Genomic DNA, 18,671 nt, shown 5'->3' with positions numbered 1-18,671 from the left:
TTGGGTTCACACAGTAAGGCCTTGACCTTTTGTGAATGAGTATCTGCCCAGAGAAAAATAGCCACAAGTCAGTCCTCCTCAGGTAAAAATAACCTCAGTGCCCCAGTTTCCCACATTCAGCACCCTGCCCATTCATTCTCACACATTCCTTCCTCCTTTCTTTGCCGAGGCGAGTTGACGGCCCCCCCCCCCCTCTAGCTGTGATGGGACTGTCATGCAGAAAGACACTATTGTGCTGCGCAGGATCCCGTTTCACTTTTGCCTTGTAATTAAGAAGGGATTGCATGGCTAGGGAGTTGTTGGTGGGGGTGGTGTGTGTGTGTGTGTGTGTGTGTGTGTGGGGGGGGGGGGGGGGGGGGGGGGGGGACCAGGATATTGGGTTAGTAGGTAATTTGGCTAAAAAGCAGAGCACTGACCTGCTTTGTAGCTGGCAAGCCTGGGAAGCGGCACACATGAAACCAACTCCCCCACTGACACAGAGCCTCCCTGCTGAGGTTTTGTTCAGTGTGTGTGTGTGTGGGCATGTGGAGGGACTGTGGACAAAAAGGAAAGAAAGATTCCGTCTGTGGCAATCTCTCTAAACTGTGTGTTTCTGCGTACAGAACATGTGACTGTAAGCAACGTTGAAAGTGAGAGGAAGTTTTCATTAAACTCGTGTCAGTGTAGACTCATCGTCGCTTTACTCACATTTCCCTCAGTGAATCATGGGAAGTGTGGTCAGCAAAGAGCGTTTATAGAGGTTGATGAATCCCTTTTTTTTTTTTTTGCATGTAAATGAAAACAGGAGCTGGACAAGTTGAAGAAATACCTTCCCAGAATTATATGTGTATCCCTTGTGTGGGCTGATACTTTTCAACTTCAGCCTTATTATTGTGGACAGAAAGAAATTTAAGTTCAAGTTAACTATGACAAAGTTATTAGTTTCAAAGCATTTTGACAGCAAACTCAAGTCAGACAAACCATATACGAATAGGCTTGTGTTTATTGTCTTTCAGTACAGTCTGAGTCCAGAGGCAGAGCTCTGAATCCTCGCCATGGCCGACGTGCTGGAGGGCGGTGGCGGCGGGTCGGGAGCTGTCAGAGTGGCCAGTGTGGATTGGCAGAAACGCTGCATGGCTCTGGAGATGCAGCTGCTGAGATTTCGGCTCCAGGCGGGGAAAATCCGCGAGCTGCTGGCAGAGAAGGTAAGAAGGAAAATCATCATGTATGGTTACTAGAGCAAGCAGATGCTCTGCATTTCCAGAGTCTTTATAAGTTGGTACTAAATATTTATATCTAGAGGCTGCCAGGCGTAACTGTTGTGTAGCAAACTAAATGAGCGCGCTTAACTAACAAAACTAAAAAGGATTGGCAGGAACGATTAATGTTTCGCTAGCCCTAAAACTGAAGCTTGAAAAGCTTTGTTGACTTTCGCTTTACGTTGTTTGTTTTTCTACAATATTTGTTGGGAAGCATTTGATGCCTTTATTAGACAACGATAGTCGAGAGAATGAGGGAGAGAGATACAGCACAGGCCCCAGCCGGAAACTGGATCAATAATAACTATTGCTTGTGTATTTATTGTAATTTCTCTTTCTCCCAGCTGGTCTGGAACTATACCCCCCCCTTCATATTACTTTGGTCCATGGTATGAGTGGTGGTGTACATTTGTTGTGTTTTTTCTTCCTGCTTGCCTTATCTGTGCTAATGTTTTAATACCATGTGATATGATTTTTTTACTGCAACATAATTTCCCCATGGGGACAATAAACATGAACGGAACTGCTCTCAACACACATCAACACTACAATAAGTTTTGTTATCTAGCACCATAAAATCATATATGAACTCATTAAACGTCTAGATGGTATTAGTCATAACGTGCTTTTGAAAATTGCTACATGGGTGTAATAGGCAAGTATAGATAAAGGCAAATCCAATCATAAATACATGTGCTTTCTGGTAAAAGTCAATTCCATGGTCTTAACATTTAGCCCCTGAACTGCACTCTAGGCTGTAAACCACAAGGACACTCCAGAGTTGATTAGTAGTTTGAAACTTAGTAATGGATTTACGAATACCTGGAGCAACCCAGTCCTGATGAGAGTAGTTTATAACTTACCTCAACAACTGTCAAGTCTGAGTGGAAGAAGAGCAGCAAAATGTCCGAGTCCTCACAAAGCACGCCCAGCTCCTCCCGGGGGAACGCAGCATTCCCGAGACACCTGGGAAATGCAGTCTGTAAATTGTGCTTGCGATGTCATCCTTTGCTTCCTTACCATGAGCTTGAGACTGTAGCTGAGAGTCGGAACAAAGATTGGCCTGTAAGTTGTAAACTGTAAATTATCATTTATCATCAACACGTAACCCTGATGGGATAGGAGGTTCAAAAAGATAACAGTTTTAGTAAGATTTTGTCTGTTTTGATCTTAAACTAGCTAATGATTGTACCTGAATCCGATTTGGCATAAATAATATAAAATAAGATGAACTAAATCTGTGGCTGTTTAAACTGCCGTACTACTGTGGAAATGAGTCATGCCACCCTGATCTGCATTATGATCCATGCCACACGGTATTCGGACCAAAACACTGCAGATCTCACTGCCTCGTCATCAGCTTCTTTTTCCTCTGGCAGTGTTTTTAAGCGTTTTAAGCACGAGGAGACTATTAAAGCATGTGAATCAATTAGAAATACAGGTGTGGATGACTGTGTGTTTATGCGTGTGTGTAAAGACAGATGGGATTACTCAGCCTATTTAGTAAACATTTGCTCCACTCATTCTGTGTCATCGGAGGTTGGCTTCAGTTTCAGCCAAGATGAATATTTAACATTTCATCACTTCTGGTGCTTCGCCTGAAGTTGGGGGGAAATAACCGCCAACCGCTGGCCAAATGCTTGTAAAGTTGTGGCTGTTGTAAAGCCTAACTACTAGACACTTTAGAAAGTAATGAGCTGTCATCTGGAGACTCAGCTCTGTTCTGAAGATTTGTTGGAAAAGGAGTGCACGTGTTTGGATTAGACGGAGGAGGAGTGAGTGTAGTAGCAGAAAAACACTTCTCCTGTCTTTGACTTTTCTTTGTAGCTTTACAAGTGGCCGTTCTTTTTAGACTCCAATAGGCCGGAGCTGCTTATGGTTGGAGTGTCACAGCGGTTCGCTTTCTGCATCTCTAATTCTGGAGCGCGAGAGTGGTTGATTCAGTCAGTCAGCAGGATGTTTACAGGCCAAACATGTTTCTGATAAGAGCAGGACGACTCCCTGCTGTGTCCTCCTCGGTCAGGTTCTGTCAGACCTCCAGAGAGAGAGCCCATCCAATACACAGACACACACACACACACACACACACACACACACACACACACACACACACACACGCACACACACATACACACACATTTATAATTGTGAGAAAATCATTAATAAAGAAGTCTTCCACCACAATAATGTTGGAGGACATTCTACACCAGCCACAGGGATTGTTTATAAGTTGGCAACCTACATTAATAGTTCTTCTAGCTCATAACTGATCTGAAAAACATTTAAAAAAAAGTATAGGTCTAAGGTGATAAGGTATATTTTCTTATAGCAATCTTATTTAAAGCAATCCCATTAAAATTAATTGATCCTACAATAACGTATTGTCTGTGTAGCTACAACTGGAAGTTATTCCATTGTGCTTTAGAGCTCCATTGTCGTCCAGCAACTATTAAAAACACATCAGTGGGCCACATTGTTGCACTGGATGACTTTTCCTTCATTATGATGAAAATGTAGCCTGATGCAGCTCTCTAAATCATCGGCCACAACTCCCATTTGTTCAGCAACTCAAATAGGTTTGGGTGTTGTGCTTATTGATTGCTATTGATTGCTGTTACTACCGATTATTATAACATTTTTAAGTCAAAACTTGCTACTCTGCCTGTGAAAAGCTCCTATAGTAACCACTACCTAGTTTGAAATTAGGCATGTGAATGAAGTGAAACAATATGGCAATTGAGTCTAATTATCAGGCTAGTGAACATGAGGAATTTAGTTTATTTTAGACCAGTCCTACATACACCGTTCTAGTGCTAAATAATACTAGAGCACCAAATGTGTATTAATCTGCTGGAGAAAATAGAGATTACATAGGAATAGACGAATTAATCAATCTCTTACTTTCACTCCTATTCTCATAAACACACACACACACACACACACACACACACAGAGCGCTAAGCGGGGTTTAAGTGAAGGCTCGTGCTGCTGAGTGTGTCTTTGTGAGTTATTTTTTTTTTTGAGGGGGGGGGGGGGTGCTGAGTGACTACCATGCCGTCATGTTATTACTGTTCGGAAAGTCTGCTTCATGCTCTTCATCTCCTCTTTTGCCAAGTTAGGAGTGTTTTACGCATTGACCCACTTTGGTATGGAAAAACATGAAAAAAAGAAAAGGTTGACGTGGTTGCCGGTGACATGGCATTTATCTTCACAGGCTGACTGTTAGCGAGGGAGAAGAGAGAGAAGGAGATGCCCCATTTGACTTGTGAGGAGTTTAACAGGGCGAGTACTCAATTGAAGAGGTTTCACTGTGGATTAGGAAAGTGCAATCGACAGCTGTTGGACCATAAAAACAGAAACCTCTCCATGCAGAAAGAAGAGGAATATACTGGGGAGAGGATAACGATTATTTTCTGGGGCAGAAATGACACTTTATAATGAAAACAATATTGTCACAATACTGGACAGGTTTTTCTACAAATCAAAACATCCAGAAAATAATGAATCAAGCATTGACAGGGAATGGCTTACGAGAGAAGAGGTTTGCTGTCAAAAAGCATGGAGGAAATGTATCTAGAAAGTTTAGGCTGTCCCACAACATAGAAATACCTTATTCAGGGGAATTTCTACATTGGGTGTTATTCCCACCTCAAGGGTTACTTTCAATTCTCGGATAATCTAATTCTGGACAAATTACCTAGATGAATCTCCTTATTTGGCTCTTATGGGCCTGACACACCAACCCGACGGCTCACCGTTGGCAGAAAAGCCAGTCGGACTCACTGCCGCCCCGAGTTGGCCAAAAAAAGTGCCTAGGAACACACTGAAGCGATGCCGACGACAGCTGTTCGGACGAGTCATACAAGTCTGGTTTCTCCAGAAATTCAAAGCCAGACTGTCATGGCGGCTTGTTCAGAATACAATCTCATATTTTATTTAAATAGTTCACCGAAACGTGTTTCTGAAAACATTTTAAGCGAGAAATAGGCCACGCAGCTGCTGAATCGGTCTTCATTTCAGATTGACAAAAGTCAGTTTAAAAGATTTTGAGAGACTCTAGTCATGCTCATCCTGCTCGTCCTTTCCGGGTTAGCACTCCACCAATCAGATTGATCATTTGAGTCCGACTGGCGGCAGTGTCCGCCTTCCAACCGAGCGTGTCATGTCGGCCAAAATGAAAGCCGATGTCCCTTCTGACGGATGGCGACATGGAACACACCAAACAGACTTGAGTCTCCGACCTTGCCTGACTGTCCAAAGGCCGATTATCAGGATGGTGTGTCAGGGCCTTTAGGAGCAAAACACGGTTGTTTGGCTGCAGAAAGGTGCAGAAAGGTCACCAGGTCCACATGCAAGTGTATAAACATTTATTTTAATGAGAGGATTGTTAGCTTTTTTTGTAGCCTGCATTGTACCCTGTGACGGTTCTGGTCATTGTTGTATGACTACTTCATCAGCTTTCTCACTTATTAAAATACTGCTTTGTCTCTATGTCTATTTAATGATTAAAATGGATTTAATAGAAAACCACTGAGGCAATGTTGTCATCAGAGCAGTATACAGTTGGAGCTTACATTTGTTGGAGTATAGTATGTGGAGTATAGTGCTGTGTGATGCCTTTATTAAGTCTGTGAAACCTTTATTTTACTCTTTCTTAATTAGTGTCTTATTCCTCTTTTCCCTTATCTGTCCACCCTCCTACTCCTCATGTACAGGATTTTTTTTTTTTAACATTTAATGATTGAGCTGGAGTCATAACTAACCGTCGGCTGCGCACAGGGGTTAATGTTTAAAGCTGAAAGGCAAGTGAAGCACGTGAACGGATTTCACAGTGAAACCACCTTCTCTACTAAATGAATGTCCTTTGTGACCAGTATGTTCAAATGTAAGTAGACAAAGACAATCATATGAACGGTGTAAAAAAACAGAAAGGAAAAAGTGAGAAAAATGCTGACAGATTTAAATAATCAGCCACCAGAAAAATCCGATCTATAGGATCTGATCTGCCAGCTAGTTTCTGTCAGTAACAGTAAACAGGTATTTAGCTGTGACAGATCTGTTAGCCGTCTGAGAAGCAGATGATCTATAGGCTGCTCTTATCTTATCTCCACCTCCCTGAATATCATCAGTCCTCCTGGAATCCATGCTAAGACAGCGGAGGTCGGCGCTCTGCGTCCCCACAAGATTATTCTGCAAAACTCGACGCAAAAACAAAAGGAACAGTAAAGGATAAGGTGGTAGGGCTGTGCGATTAATTGAATTGAAAAACTATTAACTATTAACTGTATCACTTAAAAAAAAAACAAGTTTAAAAAATGCAACATCTTTCCAAAATTCAATGAGTAATCGTGTTAAATAATCATGATTATGATTTTGTTTCCATAATTGTACAGCCATATAAGGTGGTTGTATTCTATGTTTTAGTTATTGCCAATACATCACATGAAAATACCAACTACTCGACCTACTTTCAAGGTAGGGCTGCACAATTAATCACAATTTTATCGAAATCGTGATATGGAATAGTGCCAAATCACAAAGGGGCGCAATATTTGTTAAAGGCAAAATATGTGTCAAACCATTCTGAGTGAAACTCAGAGACGTTCCAAGCCTACAAATCCTATCCTATAGACTACAGAAAACATCTTTGTTTAGTACAGATCCTCGCAAAAATCACACTATAATCCTTTCAATTTCTTTTTAATGTACTATTAGTCAATGTAAAGGACAATATTGATACAAACATGATCATTCCCTTCAATATCGTGAATCATATTGCAATCGCAATATCAGTCAAAATAACCAAATTACATTTGCCTCATTTTTGTGCAGCCCTATTTCAGGGATGTCTGTGACTCTCTCTATTCCTACTGAAGATTTAAATCTTTTAAAAACATGGCACAAATGTACATTTTCATCTTGAAGGATGGCTACATAATTTCCCAGGTGGACACCATAGATTTGAGAGCAAAAATGACACAAACGAGAATACATTTGTTTGGGACTATTTTTAGCTGGCAATATATGCAACTCAAACTGCTAACTGGCTGACAGATGCTGGATTGCAGACATAGTTCTGCTCTGCGAATCAAGCCACAGTTTGACTTGGCAGAAACTAAACCGACAAAGATAGACCGGGAGATAAACTGACAGCACTAACCCACCGTCTGTATCCATATCTGACAGCCCTAAGGTTGCAGAAGCCAGGTTGTTACCATCAGGTAACAGGGATTCCCAAACACGGTCACTTGTACCCAAAGAGGGTACGTCTGTAGTCACCAAGGGAGCATGTGGAAATCATTTCATTCATTTTAAAGGCGTACAAATCCCCATTTCATTATGCAATATATATCTGCATATTGTTTCACCTGTAACATAATTATAGACATGACTTTGCTAAAAGAAATGGATAAACAAAAGTTTGCTAAAAGTACTGTTAATGACTACACAATTTCAGTCATTACTGTAGCTGAAATCACTGGATACAAATAGTTAATAAACAGGGATAAACAGATAAATATTGGATGAATGGTGAAATAGTTTAGATCCATGGTTGAAAGAGTCAGCTAAAAGTAAAAAATATATAGTTCAAATAGTAAAGTAATGTATCAAAGTCAGCTAGTGGTAATGGATAACAGTTAAGAAGTTAAGAAGCTAACAGCACTGGATTTTCAAGTGAAAAAGCAAAGAGTAGCTGATAAACGGTTGAAACCTCCGGCTTCTGCCACCAGTGCAAATCCAAACTTGACCAAAGAAAACTAATGGAAGAACGTATGATAACGTGGGGCGAATGGGTGTTTCACCTGGTTGGCCGTGCGCCCCATGTGCGGAGGCTTGGTCCTTACTGCAGCCGCTGCAGATTTGGTTCCAGCCTGGGGCCTTTTGCTGCATGTTGTCCCCCCCCCCCCCCCATTTCCTGTCTGCAGTTGTCCTGTTTAATACCGGCCTAAAAAATGCCCCAAAAATAATCTTGAAAAAAATGTACGATATTGTAACAAGTGTATAAAAACAACATTTTCTGGAGTCTTAAATAACAACATCCATTAAAAATCAACATGAACTCATTTGGAACATGACAGGTGGTGTTGAGTTCATCTGATAGGACTGTGTGGCAACATCTTAAAAACAGTTGCTATCCACTGATATATAAGTCTCCTCTTTTTACCCACAAAAGGAAGCCACTTGAAGCCCACTTGTGATGCTAAAGCTGTTCCCTGCATTCACTTTGTTAGAAGCTTCTCATTCCTGATATCCCCACCTTTTGTTCCTGTGAACTCGGTAAGGTCAAAGTCCAACCACCTCCTCCTCCTGACCTCTAACTCGTCTTTAAACTGGAGATTTTGCCCGAGGGCTTCTTCTGATGACATCTGATCTACATTGTGACTTCTTACTTTCTTTATATCCACCTAAAGTGCTTGTCTTCCTCTCCTATGTATTGTTTTTGAATGGAGGACAAATTTGTGTTTGCTCTTTGGCTCAGGCTCGGTAAAGAAGACTTTGACTCACGATGAAGGCTTTTGACCCGGAGGTGAGGAGTCGTTCAACCACTAACCATCAACATGCGCTAGTGTTAATCTGGTTGCTAGGAAGTTCAAATGTTGTCAGTGGTGGATTCTGGGAATCAGGGGGCCTTTTAAGGAGGCGATGAGAATCGAGAAAGACAGAAAATAAAACAAAGGGAAGGGTAACAAGGATGACATGAGAAATTCAAATGCATCTCGCAAGCAGAGTGAATCCATTAGCATGTTTGTTCTCCTTTCACCTGGGTCACTGAACTCAGAAGAAAAGGAGTCCTGTGTTGAAAAGTGTGTGTGTGTGTGTGTGTGTGTGTGTGTGTGTGTGTGTGTGTGTGTGTGTGTGGTGTGTGTGTGTGTGTGTGTGTGTGGTGTGTGTGTGTGTGTGTGTGTGTGTGTGTGTGTGTTGTGTGTGTGTGTGTGTGTGTGTGTGTGTGTGTGTTGTGTGTGTGTGTGTGTGTGTGTGTGTTAGTTAGAGAGAGAGAGGGTACTTGCAGATGTGTGCATACTGCAGGATGGACAGTGTTTGTCTTTGAAAGCATGAGTATGCATGCTTGCACAAAAGGTGACGCAAGCTTGTGCAGTAGTACCATTCTTCTATCCAGCTGTTGTTTGACCGGCAGAAGAAAGATGTTCACCCTCCACTAAAGGCCTCTTTGCTGTCTGCTACTCATAGTGCCACTGCTTGTTAAACAGTCAATTCATTTTCTTTTTTTTTTCTTTTTTTCCACAGAAGATCATCTTGTGATGCTTCTTCTTTCTGTCTCTCGGCTGATGCTTGACCCTCTTTCCTTCTTGCTAAATTCAAACTTTTTTGTTAGAGCAAGATTTCTTACTTTTTTTTAAAGCTACTTTAATACACATAGTACATGTAGCGAAATTCATTCTCTACATTTAACCCATCCCTCAAGGGAGAAGTGGGCAGCCATTTACTGCGCCGAACTCCAGATCTAAACCAGTGCCTCGATCAAGGGCACTGATTGGAGAACCTAGTACATGCTTTTTGATGGTGGGGGAAACCGGAGCACGCAGACATGGGGAGAACATTCCAACTCCACACAGAAAGGCCTGGAATGAACCCAGGCCTAGTTTAATATTCCCACTACATTAATATTTTAAATGTCCTTTCTATGACAGCGGTGACTGATGAAGGATTAAGTGTGTCTGCATGCACGTGCGGGTGTGTGTTTGTGTAGACTTCTGGCTTGGTGGTCTACCTGGCTGATAGGGTCTTTTGTGGCAGGCTATGGGATGTGTCTTGCCAGAACATGTCGTTCTTGGCTGTAGGTGTTTTTGTTTTGTTTTTTTCTTTCTCTAAATTAAATGTAACTCTTGAAGATTACCTGATGATTGACGCATTCAAAACCATTGTAACCTGTGTTGTCCCTATTCCAGATGCAGGAGCTGGAGCAGAGGGTGACCGAGGCCGACCAGCGGGCTGAGAGCGCTGAGAAACAGGTAGAGAGGACTTCTCATTCTATAGCCTTCACAGCATGGACAAAATTAAAGGATAGGCTAGCTACACACAACTGTTTGTCAAAGCACTAACAAAAAACAAAAAACTTTTTTTTTGAGTGTTGCACTTCCAATGTTTGACATCTAGGTCTTGTTCCTTTTGAGTTTGAACGCACTTTTTGTAAGTTGCTTTGGCCAAAAGCATTTGGCCAATGAATGTAATGTATATAATCCACCATACTTGTCATTGTGGTTATCTGGTTAAACTGTTGTTAACATCTAACATATATATGTTGTCGCACTTTTGTCAAGTTATTAGATCTCAGCAATTACTTTGGTACTTTCAGTGTCCTCATAACTTTCAGAAATGAGAACCAAAACTACATAGATAAGACCTAAGTCAACCTAATCAACCAGAATGATCATTTAAAAAGTTAAAAAAAAATACCACAATCATTTTGTTAAATTAACAATTAAACACAAGCCAAAGCCGCGGCTTCATTTTTCTCCCTCAACAAATAGATTTATATTTAAAATGTATTGCATTATTTTAACACATCAAAGCTTTAGTGCGTAACTTTTTAATATTAATAAACATCTGTTACATTCAAGCCATTGACAAAGGAGTTGCTATAAAGCTAATTCACACTATCAGCTCCACACAACTCTGTCTGTATTTCTCAGTACGGCTGTGTTCAGAAGATTGTGGCGTCTGGGGATTTTCTCGTGTAGAAACCCGATAATTACCTCTTCTGAAGTGTCCATCATGTTTTTCAATCCTCCGTGACCTTCTTGGCTATTTGCAATTGCGTGGTCACACCTGCTCTGTTTCTCTTGCTGTTGTGTTTATTCTCCCATTTGCTGTCATTACTGGCTGTTCCAGGTGTTTTCTGTAGGTGGTAATTTAATGGTGCCCTTTCTTCAAAAAAACAAGACCTACCTGAGGGCTTAGAAAGCTTTTTATTGTCAGAGTTGGCGAAAAAGTATCCTCAGTGTTTTCTTTTGGTTTTTCTGTTGCCCATCAAAGCTAAACAAATGCAAATTAGAGCTTTCTTTTAGCTTTTTGCATTCACTCCTCTAAATATTACATTTCAGATTCACGTCATGGAAGAAAAGCTGAAGTCTGCAAACATACAAACCAGCGAATCAGAGAGCTCGTTGTACAGAAAGTATCGAGACCTGAGCAATCAGGTTGAAGAAAAAGATGCTGCAATAAAGAGATTGGAGATGCAGCTGGAAAAACAGGTACGGACAAAGCCATCAAGATGAAGACAGAAATGTCCATTCATGTTCATAAAATGTAGGTTGAAATAATTCACAGACCTCATTTTTTTTCTCTGACCGCAGATCTTAGTCAGAGCCCAGGAAGCAAAAAGTATTGAGGAGAAGGCTGCCAAGATTAAAGACTGGGTCACCTTCAAACTTAAAGAGGTAAGCTCACACATGTAGACATACACGCCGGACTCAAGTAAAAGCCCCTGGGAAAGCCCTCACACTGCTCAGAGACATCACCTGGGGCAACAAGAGACGCTATGATTAAAAATGTTTTATCTACAGCTGTTTATACACAGTCAGAATACAAAAAATGCTTATTTAACAATGATGATGCATGTATCTCTGTAATTAAGATTTCAGAGGCATTAGCACGTGCTTGGAAATTATAATCACAATATCAGCTTTAAAATTAAAACATCAGTTCATTTTTTTTAGTAAGAGATTTGTGTATATGGCTGCTAAAAGTTGTCGTTATAGATTTAAATGTGCTTTGCTGCAGATGGAGCAAGAGAACCAGCAGCTGAAAATGGCCAACCTGAAGCAGACGGAACAGATAATGTTGCTGCAGGAAAAACTACAAGGTGAATACCAACAGAAGCAATGGCGTTAAAAAGAATTAAAGGCTGTAATACCTTAATTTGATGTCTTTGTAATCCTAATAGAGTCATTGCCACAGTCCCTTCATTAGAGCTCAAAATGCAGATTTTCTGCTTCAGAAAACAATGTTTCCTTTCAGCTTTCTTGTCCATTTAACTTTGTTTAAGCAAATAAACATTATATAGTACAGTCCAACATTAATATAGATTTCAATACAACAAACTGATTTACAATTCAGTAGTTCAGCATTAGATTAGAAGTCATAAAGAATATTTGAATGATTTGATTAACATGAATTTGTGCACCATTTATATGGGCATTGCACTACTTCTTGCTTATAACATTGCTGACATTTTCAGTATTTTGCAATTCTTTTGTTAGCAGTAAAAGGTTATTTAGACAAGTAAGGAGTTGATGCATCTGTGGGAAAGAGAGTGAGTTACTGGTGTTGTCTTTCTCTTCCAGCTCTCTTAGAGAAACCTGCATCCTCTGGATCCCCTGCCAACTCCCCTGCTCTAGATACCCACCTGGTGCCCAGCAGTCCACTGTTCCCTCCCAGCAGCCCCGGCACACCACCTGCCCAAGATGACAGCTGGAGACAAGCAGGTCCCCGGGGAGCCGCCTCTAACATCAAGACCTTGCCGACAGGTGTGCTCCCCATAATTCATGTTATCTTGGGATGGGTGGCAGGAAGCTTTTTGAAGCAATGAGCGTGTTCTATAATTTAATCAACTGCTGCTTTGAGTGATACTCCACCGAAACAATCGTTTTCATAAGTAGAAATGTCATCTTTAGTCTTTAAAAGTGGCTCTTTAAAGGTTTTAAGCTCCTCTGGAGGACTGCAACTTGGATTCATGGAATATACTCATAATTACAGCAAAGAAACACACAATTTGCCCGTTAACTTTCCCCATTTTTCCTCCGGTGATTCATCTGTACTTAATGCTCAGATTTTAGTTTCTCCATCATTAAATACGCATCTACCGTGTTTACCTCTCATGTCATCATAGCTCCAGATCTCTTGAAATATATTTATTTATGCATATTTGGTTCTGTAGCAGTTAAACAATTATTGTCCAGACCTTTGCTGCTCCTACACATTTTTGGTGGAGTATTCCTTGGAGTAACATCAGTTCCTCCATGGCATGTAGACTTTCTCAAATGTTGATAACCTTGTCTCCTCAGATGTGAAAAGGACCCCTGAACAGTCCAGTAAATTGATTTGTTTTGGAGACCCTGGAGTCCATGATGCTGCCTCTCAGGCTCGGAGCAGGGAGGGCCTCAGCAGCCCTGTTTCCATCAGTGGCCCAGAACCCCCAGTGGGCCCAGAAGGTCAGGCAGGGGGTTCAGACAGAGACAACTCCTCCGATGAGCTCAACAGCAAGTTCCGCTCTCAGTGCCTTCACTCGTCCTCTTCCTCTTCGTCTTCATCCTCAGCCTACGAGATGGCCCATGGATCGAGCTCCCCAGAGTCGTCCCTCAGAATATCACCCAGAAGCCCGCTCCTGTCGTGCTCCCCCTCCACCAACAACCCCTTCCCCAATCCTTCTTTTCACCAGTCAGGCGCCAGCATGACGCTACCTAAAGTACGGACTCCGCTCACCCCCAGAGACAGCATCCAGCTGGTGAAGAAGCATTACAGCCAGCCGCAGCCCAGCCTGGACAGACTCCACCACCTCAACGTTAACATAGACATCACGACCCCATCCTCCACTTCCTCCACCCTCAAGAGCACAGGCACCGCCACCTCGCCCTTCTCGCAGGTTGTGGAGGAAACGGACATTGACGACGGGCTTCCTGACCGCATGGACGGGGTCGTGGAGGGTTCGGGATCAGAGGAGCCATGCCGGGACGGAGTCTCCTTTGTGGGACTTCCAGAGGAGCTGGAGCGGCTGGATCCACCACCAACGCCTCCTTTACACCGCTTCCCTTCATGGGTAGGAGAGACCAGCATTATCTTCTATTCAATTTTTACATTTTGTGTTGTTTTATGCAGTTAAAATCTTACCTTATCGTGTTTCAGTCACTGCGGCTCAGAGTTTTATTTCTTGCAAAAGTTGAATAAGTAGATCGATCTCTTGCCTGGACGGTAGCACAGTCGGTCGGTTAGCTTAGCTCTGTCCAAAAATATCTAAATCTGCCTAGCAGCACCTCCAAAGCTCATAATTGACTTGTTATACCTTGTTTGTTTAAATCCATTACACAAACCACATGTTTTAGAGTGGGTTATTGGTCTATGGACTATTGCTTGGACCAATTGCCAGGCAACCATCAGAGACTCTAGGAAGTTACTGGACCCAGCCAAGAAATAGTCCAACAAATACCCCACCGTAAAATTAGAATTTGTTGTTCTTACACAAACAAACAAGATTATAACATGTTCGTGGGTGAGCTTTAGAGGTGTTACCTTTGGACAGATCCAGGTCATCTGTTTTCGTATCTTTGTGCTAAGCTGAGCTAACCGGCTGCTGGCTGTGTAACATACAGATATATTGATCTTGTAAAATTATAAATTTATTGATGTATTCTGCAAAACTCTCAATGCCAAGGTGTTGTACCATTTGAGGGTTTTTTAACGAATGTTTAAGTAAAGTGAGAGCAATATTCCCGACTTTGTTGACCTTTGCAGGAGAGTCGGATCTACGCTGTGGCAAAGTCAGGAATGAGAGTATCAGAGGCTAGTCCTGGAGCCAGGGGCCCAGCACGAGGTGAGTCCCCCGCTGCCAGAAACAAGAAACTAGCCCCTTTTTTCACTAACATCTACTTTTCTACTACAGTCAGGCATTCAACATCCATTTATAGTCTGTTTTTCATGTGTAAAGCAGTGTCTAACCATGTGTGTGTGCCTGTCTGTCTGCATGAGCCTGGGTGGTGTAGGAGATGAGTCATTACTGTGAAGTGGCATGTCATTCAGCTGCTGCTAATGCTGCTGTGGAGGTGTGCGGTTGGTTTGGATCTGTCATTTCCACCTTTGATGTCACTTCCTCTGGCCCAAGGCTCCACACACCTGCACAGGTGTGGGCTCCTCTTCAGGAGGCTCCCCTTACTTTTTTTTAAAGACCCGAGGAGGAGCATAAGAGGAGGTGGGGGGGGGGCTGAGGGAGAGGCTGATTTTTAATCAGCTGCGATGAAAGGACGTGGTCTGGGTGTAATTACTGCTATGCTTTCTGTCCCAACATCTAGACCACAGTTTGACAGCCCTCCAACTATTACATGGGACATGGAGTGGATTGCCAAGTGGCTGTTGTGGATTAAGTCATAGCTTGCTCAGCGTATTCAGCTCCCTCTGATGTTTTTGTGCCTTAAAGGTGCATCTGTTGTTGGAGCATTTTTGATCTCTGGCAGAATGACTAGCATGGACCAGTTGTATTTTGTATTGGCTCAAGCCTTTTTGACTTTTTCTGTAATCAGTGCGTATGTCACACTGCAAATTATTTGGTTCTTACCAAGATAAAAAAAACAAACATTAGATTTAGAAGTGTTAGATAATTTATCTTTTTTAGCGGTGCTAAGCACTGGCGAAAAGACGGGGTGCCGCTGCAAAATAAGCTTGGAAGGAACTTGTTTTGGTGAAACGTGTACGTTTTTAAAGTTGTTTTAGTTATGCAACTGAAAACTGAATGAGTGAAAATCCGGCGGATGTTTTGGCGCCAACGGAGCAATCCCGGAAGTGGAACTTCAAGGATGCTGTGTTCACATTCATAATTCAATAAACAATAAATTGAACAAATGTTTTTCCCGTTTATGTTGCAGGGTCCAACTTACCCCAATATCCAGCGGCAGGTCCGTTTACCCAGCTGATCTATAAGAATATCAATGTACCAGTCTACACCACACTGAAAGGGGTGAGGGAATTTTTATTTTTTCTTATTAAAGGTTTACAGTGAGGCTGGATCTGTGCTTTACGTTTGATGCAGCTTGTCAGCTAGTTTGTGTGTTAAAACATCAGACTTGTTTCCATCTGTACTGAAATTTCATGCGGTGGTGTTTTACTTTACAGTGCTCTCTCAATTGTTTGTTTTAGAAAGCCACTCAGATCAGCAGCGTACCTCTGCCCGATGATGACTCCGGGTCTGAGGACGACAGCAGCTCTCTGGCCAGTTTACGGACCTCCATCCTGAGCCCGGACAGAAAGAGCAGCGTCCCGGGCAGCCCGCGTGCCGTCAAGAGAGGTGAGGATTGTACATTCCAAATTACGAACTTTCCTAATCTCAACTAGGAAAGTCTTCCTTTCCTTAAATGGCTGACAATGTAAGTTTAAGATAATCTATGAATTTTGGATCCAGTGTTTTATCAGCTAAAAGGTAGTAATCCTCTCTGGCCTTTATTTCGTCTCAATACAGAGCAAGTACTTAGCAAACATAGCCAAATTAAGCCGTACAGCAACAAATCCAGAGAAATCCAACATGGAATAGGCAGCAGTTTGTCTGCTGACCAGAATGGTACGCAGTTGCGAGAAGCTGCACTGTAAGGACGGAAAGTACCAAGAAATCATCAACTAAAGTAAATGATGCAGCTAAAGGGAAAGTAAATTACAGCAGCCAGTGGCTACAGATAGTACTCACCACTTAAACTCATTGCAAAATAACTGATGGAATACATTAAGCATAACGTACTGACAATATCTAATAAGTGAGTGATGATCTAAGAGTCTGGTTTTTCCCTGTAAGAGTCTTCTATCTTAAACCTTCTGTTGCTTGCTGGCTCTTAAATCACGACTTGTATAATTTATTTTCTGCGTTTTTCTCTAATATATCTTTTTTACTTACCGTACCTTATGTATTTACCATCTCTTGTTTTCCTAGGAGTGTCCATGTCCTCCATCAGCTCAGAGAGTGATTATGCAATTCCTCCCGATGCCTACTCCCTGGACAGTGACTACTCCGAACCGGAACACAAAGTCCAGCGAACCTCCTCCTATTCCTGTGAGAGCACTGGGCCTGTGAGTGGAGTCCTGCATTTCCATCATTGACTTCTATGATAAGTCAACTCCAGTATGAGCAGTCAGTTGTGTTTGAATAACTCCTGTGCTGTTTGTGTCTGTAGGAGATGCTGGAGAAGTCTGGGTACCTGCTGAAGATGGGCAGTCAGGTGAAAGCCTGGAAACGTCGCTGGTTCATCCTGAGGAATGGAGAGATCCTCTACTATAAATCTCCTGTGAGTGTTAGCCTGCCTGCTTCCTTCCTTCGAAGGTTTTGCTGTCTGCACATAAAAAACATTGCTAAAAAACCTACAAATACTATAAATGTTGTGCGTTTGAGTACAAGATGGTTGCAGTTGAAGGCACGAGCACCGTCTCAAAACGATTACAGCAGTTTTGTCAGTGTACATTAAAAAAAACTACATTAACAACTTACTTTGTGATTGAATTTATAGTCATACATTTTTGACCAAAATGAAATTTCTTGTGTGTGTATTCAGAGTGACATGATCAGGAAACCTCAGGGTCAGATTGAACTGAACACATCCTGCTGTATAGTGCGTGGAGAAGGGGCGCAGACATTTCAAGTAAGTGGAAAACATTTCCAATAGTGCTGAACTTTGTGTAAGAATACTCCAAGACAAGGAAAGCATGCTTTGTGCGGCACACTATGACTACTTTCTTTTACAGGCTATGCAAAGAATTGAAATGGTAGTTCCATTTTTTATAACAATTCGAAAGACTGTGGCATGAAAGAAAAAGAAAAACGTGTTGTTAGTGGACACATGCAGCTACACACATATACACACACTCTTATTATAACACTGCATCAAAGTACAGCTTTACTGCTGCATTCCAGAGGAGCCGCTTAAAATGACATCATGTATAGCATTGCCTTGAAGTGTTCCCCTGGCTCTTCAGAAGCTGATTCTGATCTCCTCTGACATGATGATGCTATCTCAGTCCGGCTTGGCTTTGCATGTTTCCCACATTTCTCCCTTTACGTCTAATCAGTTGATTACGGAGAAGAAGACCTTCTATCTGACTGCCGACTCACCCAACATCTTGGAGGAGTGGATCAGGGTTCTGCAGAACATACTTAAAGTCCAGGCCAGCAGCCCCGTTACCGTGGAGACCACCGCCAAGCCCACCGTGAGGGGTTGGCTTACAAAGGTCAGGAGACAGAAGTCTTGGTATATCAGTTAAAGCACTTTTGCTTTCTTGCCAAGTATTATGATGATAAAATAAATACCTCACATGTCTGTACGCTAAATATGAAGCAATTAGCTTAGCTCAGCATTATGACTGGAACAGCTAGCACATTATGGTTTTAATCATCTGATCTATTTCTCAGCAAGACCTTATTTCTGTTTAATATTAAATATTCATGAAAGTTGAAACCAAACCTCTTAGTTATCATTCACTAGGAGTATAACACCTATTATTTATAATTATTGATATAATATAGCAAATAATCTGACGATTGTTTTCACTTTTAATTAAATCGTTGGTGAAATGGTGAATAATTGCCCAAACTATTTCCCAGAATGCAATTTGACATCTTAAAATGACTGATTTTGTCAGACCAACAGTTGAATACAAACAAGATATTCAGTTGACTATATAAGAAAACCAAGAAAATGTTCAGTTCATTTAAGGAGCTGAAACCAG

At 41.8% G+C, this 18,671-nt stretch overlaps 1 protein-coding gene across 3 annotated transcripts in view; it reads left to right on the top strand.

Moving 5' to 3' along the window:
• Window positions 1–18,671, top strand: part of plekhh1 (pleckstrin homology domain containing, family H (with MyTH4 domain) member 1) — a 51,663-nt gene that overhangs the window by 3,996 nt on the left and 28,996 nt on the right. For 2 of the 3 annotated variants that reach the window (XR_004327002.1, XM_032500797.1), the window contains 14 exons: window positions 996–1,184; window positions 10,148–10,210; window positions 11,303–11,452; window positions 11,555–11,638; window positions 11,982–12,063; window positions 12,545–12,727; window positions 13,265–14,016; window positions 14,709–14,787; window positions 15,833–15,924; window positions 16,104–16,251; window positions 16,885–17,021; window positions 17,126–17,236; window positions 17,501–17,587; window positions 18,015–18,173. Coding sequence is in view for 2 of the 3 variants with exons in the window: in XM_032500797.1 (XP_032356688.1) it covers window positions 1,035–1,184; window positions 10,148–10,210; window positions 11,303–11,452; window positions 11,555–11,638; window positions 11,982–12,063; window positions 12,545–12,727; window positions 13,265–14,016; window positions 14,709–14,787; window positions 15,833–15,924; window positions 16,104–16,251; window positions 16,885–17,021; window positions 17,126–17,236; window positions 17,501–17,587; window positions 18,015–18,173 (2,277 nt within the window). In the remaining variant the exon portion in view is untranslated. The remainder of the gene's footprint in view (window positions 1–995; window positions 1,185–10,147; window positions 10,211–11,302; window positions 11,453–11,554; window positions 11,639–11,981; window positions 12,064–12,544; window positions 12,728–13,264; window positions 14,017–14,708; window positions 14,788–15,832; window positions 15,925–16,103; window positions 16,252–16,884; window positions 17,022–17,125; window positions 17,237–17,500; window positions 17,588–18,014; window positions 18,174–18,671) is intronic. The other variant, XM_032500798.1, reaches the window with a different exon arrangement.

Source organism: Etheostoma spectabile, chromosome 20 (assembly GCF_008692095.1).
Source record: "Etheostoma spectabile isolate EspeVRDwgs_2016 chromosome 20, UIUC_Espe_1.0, whole genome shotgun sequence".
In the NCBI taxonomy this organism is placed as follows: Eukaryota; Metazoa; Chordata; class Actinopteri; order Perciformes; family Percidae; genus Etheostoma; species Etheostoma spectabile.
Note: the sequence above shows the minus strand (reverse complement) of the source record. Positions and strands in the feature narration are given on the sequence as shown.